Here is a 6,312-nt window from a genome sequence, read left to right as displayed (position 1 = left end):
AATCCGGCTGAGCCAACCCAATACAGTTGCCAAGTGTAACGAGTCTGGAGATTGCAAATGGATGTATTTCTGTGTCCAGATCTCTGGTCAGATGGAGGAATGCACAGATCATGTTAGACTTGCCTGCCTGAGCATCCTTAGGAATTGAAGTATTAAAGGCTGGAAAGTAACTAGCAGGCAGTGTCTGTAATTGAGGGGGGGTGGAATTATGGCCTAGGGAAATTCTTCAGAGCGATTCCCATTAATACAGATAATAAGTGTGTATTTTAAGTACCTCGGAGGATTAGGAGCTTGTCTTGGGGCAGAAGCTGAGGGTGGATCTTCTCACTGGGAAATTCTGTAAGGTGTGTTCCCTCCTTTTTCTTTTCTAGACTGCTTAAAAACACTTGAGGTTGGTTCTGGTGAAGATAACTGAGCCCTCTCGCTACACACCTGGTTTAGCACTAGTTGCATTTAAGGTCTAAAAATGGGAATACTTTCTCATGGTAGATTTATTTGATAATTTTGTTGATTAGCCTAAAGACTATGTCTGAATATTCCACATATGGCTGATGCCTGTTTGAGGAGAACATAAAATGCTTTCTCTAAGCATGAAAAATGCTAATTATCTTTTCCCCCTTTGCCTCTACTCTTAGGTCTGTTAGAGACAGATGTTACTTAGCAAAGGGAGGGATGAACATAACTTCTTCTGAGCTCAGAAGAACTTAACACAGGGAATACATCTGCTGCACTTCACTGATGTGTCTGTTCTTTGATTTCCTCTTTGAACAAACTTCTCTGAAAGGTGGCAGGAATTGTTGATAAACAATCAAAACTAAGAAAGGTGTGTGTTCCCCAGAAAAATGGAAGTTTTACTCATGCTAAGACTTTGAAAACCAGAATATACTATGTATCTATTCACTGAACACAACATTCAGGAGTAAAGTATGTAATGTGATCACAACTTTCTCTCTTTCTTGGTCTTTCTTGTTTCGTTTGTTTAAGGGTTTGTTTAGTTTGGCAGTTTCAAACTAAACAGTTGCAAATTTAAGTATCTAAGGTAATGCAGGTGCATGGCTAGTTACACGTGTGCTTGCTTTTTGATTTGGTAGGTTTGGCTGTTGATCTGCCTCTCCTCAGCTCCATTCTTGTACTGGGTCTTATACCCGGTATCTGAACAGACAGCACATAAACTCATTTAGAGGAGCAGAGGAATTGCATGTACCAATGTTTTGTTGAGGTAAAGACTTCTTCTTAAAACGAAGCATTTTTGTTGTCTTTTTGTTTGTCTTGCAGGTTGATCCGGCTTTGAAAGAAAAATTAAAACACAACACTGTGACACTGGAATCTGAATATGAGGTAAAATAAATTTGTTGCCTAGGGCTCATAACCTTGGCTACCCTTGATTACCCTGGCCGCTGGTGGATTGTATCTGTCCCTAACTAAAATTAGCTCAGCCATCTGCCTTTGACTCACTGATGTCCAATAAAAACAAGGTTTTATGTAAAGAAAGGATTTTGAACATGCAGTGCTTCTTTTTGAACACAGCTTTACTTTGATGTTCAGGTGCCAAGTACAGTGGTAGAAATAAATTCCACTGTTTCTGTGGTTAAACTAGTCTATAAATGTAGAGCTGACGTTGGCCTTAGAGGGAATGTGTGTACGTGTATGTCAGCATTTCTGCTGTATGAGTTCTGATGATCTTTAGACCAAATTACAGAACAACGTGCTTTTGACGTGCTTTGTTATTCATTGCTTGTGAAATTTAGGTGTATCTTTCAAACAGCTGCCATTCCCTTTTCACTATTTCAGAAAATTTATAGAGAAGTATTTCCCTCTTTCCTCAACAGTCCATTTTCTTCAAACATTAGTGAACTCCATAATGGGTGGTTTGGCCAGTTTAATATCTAGAGTTTCATAAATCTTCAGGCCTGCAAAAGCCATATTAGGAAAGCTGGAGAAAGCCTCCCTCTATCCAGAAACAAAGGTTGAAGCTATTTAAGATAATTTTGAATGTTTTAAAATTACTTGGATCAAACATCTAGCTAACACTGTCTATCTCTATGGTCTTTATGCTGAACATGGGTTTTCTTTATCTTTCCACACCACATTCCTGTCACAAGCCTTTGAAAAGCTTGATTGCACCCATGGTTCTCATATTTAGGTGTCCAAATGGCAGTACACAATCTTGCTAATAAAAACTATCTATTATATTACTCTTCTGTGATTTGTCTGAAGTAAAAATAAAATTTACTTTTTGTTTTTTCACATGCCTAATTTCACAGAACATCTTGGAAATTGTTCTAGGCTGTTCTTCTCCTATGAAGAACTGTGTTTTGTGGTCTAAGGGGTAAAAATATTTGATCCCTGAGTATACATGGAAAGCTCCAGTGGAAACTCAAAGCATACAAATCCATTAAATTCTGATTGCCACTGGGATTATTGTGTCTCGCACTTGCTGTAGACTATACTGTAAGGCTGCTCTGATTTATTTTTGTGGGAGAACCACAAGCAGTAAAAAGAACCACATTTGTCCATTTAACTCACTACCTAACCTCAAAATCAACTGATCTGTATTCAGATATGCCTTGCTTTCTCTCCAGAAGACAAGTAAGTAGTTGAAGGATAATATTTAAACGGCCATAATTGCATTAGCTTTATGGATAAATCAATGATAATAAAATACAACTGGCATAACAACATATTACAAGCCTACCAGGTAATGAGGCTCCTTCCTGATGGACAGAAATGACAAAAGCAATCTTATTATTTTCTTAATCTAAACTGCAGAGAGTTCCCAGGCTGAAGTTCTTCCAAAGTAGTGTTTGAGTGTTACAGAGGGCAGAGCAGTTCAACAAAACAAATGGGTTTGCATTTGCACGTAACGAAAATAGATTCAGATTATTGTTTTGAACTCTAATCTCAATTTGTACTTTTCTGTGGGCACCAACTTGCACACACTGCGAGTTCGTATTCATTTCTTACTTCAGTGAAACTTGTGGAACAATCATCCATCATGTGCATACACTGCAGGCTCCACACTGAGTACATTGCAATTTTAGTGAATACTACCTCTGTATTCTGGTGGACAAAATCTAACCAAACACTAAGTTACAGCTCACATTTGGGAGGGTAGTTTTCTGTGGAATCCGTGTGTTCCAGTCTGGGGGGAGTTTGGGTGCGTTTCTTCCCTCGCTTCCTTATGCTTTTACTTGTCCAGCACACCGCTGTTGAGAGTGTCTTCTAATTCTATATGTAGGTCACATTGGAGGATTACATTGGTGGCTGTTACTAAATATGGTATGATAAGAGATCAAGGACAGTTAAAAAAAAAAGTTGCTCTTTTGAAATGTAAAGCCTTATTTTACAATATTATTAGCATTATATCTGCAGCTGTTGCTGAGGATACCAAGCCAGATCTTTTGAAGCATGGTTCCCTGATGCATGCAGATGTCCACTGGCTCTCCCTAATACTTCAAAAATTATCTTATTGTCCTTAGAGAAATGTGCATATTGATTATATGGTGAATTCTATGATTCTATGGTTTCTCCTATAAGCATACTCCTTTATGGGCATATTGCAAAAGATATATTTCCAGTATTTTAAGCATGTTGAACATGTTGGAAACGAACCGCATTTTGTCTCCGGTGTGGTGGTGATGAAAAGTTGTAATCACAGATATATTAAATTTACTCTAAGGAAATTAACATAAAGACATTATCTTACCTTCTAATTTACTAAATGCTATCTTCTCAAACTATATAAAATTTGCGTTATTTCATGCAGGAATGTTTCTGTCCAGGATACTATTTTGAGGAAGAAGGAATCTGCATGTGTAATTCATACGTCTTTTCTTGTGTCTCAGATCTGTTAATAATGCCATTTATCTTATGCCTTGGGACATGCCAGGGGAGCAGGCTACCTTTGCACATGTTCTCCATTGTTAATGTGTTCCTCTTGCATGCTTATGTGTCCTCATGAGGCCAATTAGTCCTTGATGCTCCCCTTTGCTTAATAAATCATGGCTCTGTCCACTAGTGACACTGGTACTAATGTGGATTTAGTTCTGCTGCTGAGCTGGGCCTTGTAGAACACACTGTGAAAAATGTCATGTTTGACCTGTGACAAAAGCCTAGAGTATTTTATATGAAAGGACAAAAGTAATGTTTGAAAAAGGAGGGGACAAAGTAAATATTATTAATGTGATGAGTGAGAAACATTCTCATGGATGTTCGGCAATCACAGTACATTCCTTTTCATTGGTTTAAATGCAATCTCAAAATAACAATCCTTAGTCCAGCACGTGGTTTCTGTACTTCTGTGAAATTAATGGTCTAGGTACACACTGGGCTCAGTTTTCAGATCGCAAAATAAAAAGTTGTTGTTTAGGGTTTTTCAGGTAAATAAAAACATCTTGAACAAGAATTTATTAACATTTTACAATGGAAGAATCAATTAAGTTTGAATCAAATATGGGTTATCCAGTGAGCACCAATGGCAACTGAAGGCAAATGAAAAAATATCACCATAAATAAAAAGGCTGAAGGATTGCTATGGAAACAGTAAATCAGAAGCTATAAAGCAAAGAAGATTGATATAAGATGCTAAGGACATAAGATAGCTGCCTGGCAAGTAAGCTGACAAGAATATGGGTAAGAGGATGGTGTTGCAGCAGACTAAGAATAAAATAATGAGGATGTAACATCATGAGTAACCACATGGTCAAAGTAGAAACATTCAAAAATGTATTTGTATTTCTTTTAGAGAAAAATATCCTTTTTATTCAAAGCAGATGAGAGAAGGGATGTGCTTGCAAACCTCTTAATAACCAACTGAGATATTTTTTAATATCTATTAGGCTCTCATGGTTTATAGCTGAGTTCCAAGAGAGTGCTGGGAAGACTTTGATGGCTGCTGAAAATCTATCTGGGAATGGTGGTTCTCTGGGAACCATCCCGGGGCAGGAAGGTGATATTTTTAAGTGTTCTGTGAGGTTTGGGACATATCTCGGCAATACTGAGTACTTTTTTCAGTGCTATGGAAGAAACTGTGAAATCACTACTGATGTCCAAGTGACACGAAAGTGTTGAAATACTAAAAAATATGGCAAGGCAGGGACAGAGACCTGTTCCTATTACTTGAGAAATGCAGGCCAGAGCAGACTGTGTTATGAAAAAAGCAACTCTGGAAAAGATTTAGAAGTCGGGGAATAAAAAATTCACATTGATCTTCTGCTGCGATTCTATGGCACAAGGAGCTAATTTGGTTGTTAGGAGTATAAACAGGAATGGTAGAGGGTAGGAACAGGTGATTTTCCATCTGAGTGTGGCACCGATGAGGCTAGTGCTGAAATGCTGGATCTGCTTCTGGTGGCCACATTTTGAAAAGGGCTTTAAAAATGCCATAGGTTGCGGGACAGGCTGAATAGATTAACTTAGAGCTCGAGAAAATGCTTTAAAAGGAACTTAAAGGTTTAAATCTTTTTGAAGGTACCAGAAAGAATATTATATGTAAATACCTTCATAAGAAGAAAGTGCTAGCTATTGAAGACTTTTTATGACAGTAAAGATACCAAAATGTGACATAAGGTCCATTATTAGTAGATGGCAAAATCAGTTGAACACAACAGCAAGAAAAATGGGTTCTCTGTCTTTCAGAATATCAAAACTGTAAAACTTTAAAGTTTTCCTTCAACTTTTTGAAATGTGTAGTTTGTGCTAGACATTGTATTCGGAGTGGATGCTATAGTTCGCTCCTTTTCTTGACATTTCAACAGTCTTGCATGCCATAGTTCAAAACGTGGTCAGAGAAACACAAGAAGATGGGATTTGATGATGGGTATGGCCTGGGAAAAGTTATGGTGGAAAAGCCTTCTTGTAGGAAGAAGGACACTTAGAGAAAAGTTCACAGGGTATCTTATTGGTCTTATTTCTGGAATTAATTACTGTTAAGTAGTCCTGTTAATTCTGTCCTGGTCGTGTTTATAAGTCTTTGCGCAAGATTTTCCAAAACTGTGAGCTATTTCTTTCATGTGTGTTGCATTTGCACTTTTCATATCCCATAAGAAGACACTGATTTGTCGTAGATGGAAAACAGGCAGTTAACAGTACAATTAGACAGCAGACGTGGTCGGGACACACCAGTACCTGTTATGAATAATCTTTTCTCTTCACTCTTTGTCCTCTCTCCAAAATAGAATCCTTTATACCTGCTTGTACTCTCTGTACACTGTTTTGTTTTTTTTTAATCCCAGAGGAACTGACCAATTTACCATGTTAGGATCAACACTGTGCATTGTCTCAGTCACCAAAAAAAAATAAATAAGAGAGGAA

General features: G+C 37.7%; 1 protein-coding gene across 1 annotated transcript in view; it reads left to right on the top strand.

Annotated features, from left to right (window-relative positions):
- Positions 1-1,275: 1,275 nt before the first annotated feature.
- Positions 1,276-6,312, top strand: part of LOC104271056 (cytochrome c oxidase assembly protein COX16 homolog, mitochondrial) — a gene marked incomplete at its 5' end in the record, with an annotated part of 13,279 nt that continues 8,242 nt past the window's right edge. The window contains one exon of the mRNA XM_009865610.1: positions 1,276-1,338. Coding sequence (XP_009863912.1) covers positions 1,276-1,338 — 63 coding nt within the window. The remainder of the gene's footprint in view (positions 1,339-6,312) is intronic.

This window comes from Apaloderma vittatum, unplaced genomic scaffold (assembly GCF_000703405.1).
Source record: "Apaloderma vittatum isolate BGI_N311 unplaced genomic scaffold, ASM70340v1 scaffold7860, whole genome shotgun sequence".
In the NCBI taxonomy this organism is placed as follows: domain Eukaryota; kingdom Metazoa; phylum Chordata; class Aves; order Trogoniformes; family Trogonidae; genus Apaloderma; species Apaloderma vittatum.
Note: the sequence above shows the minus strand (reverse complement) of the source record. Positions and strands in the feature narration are given on the sequence as shown.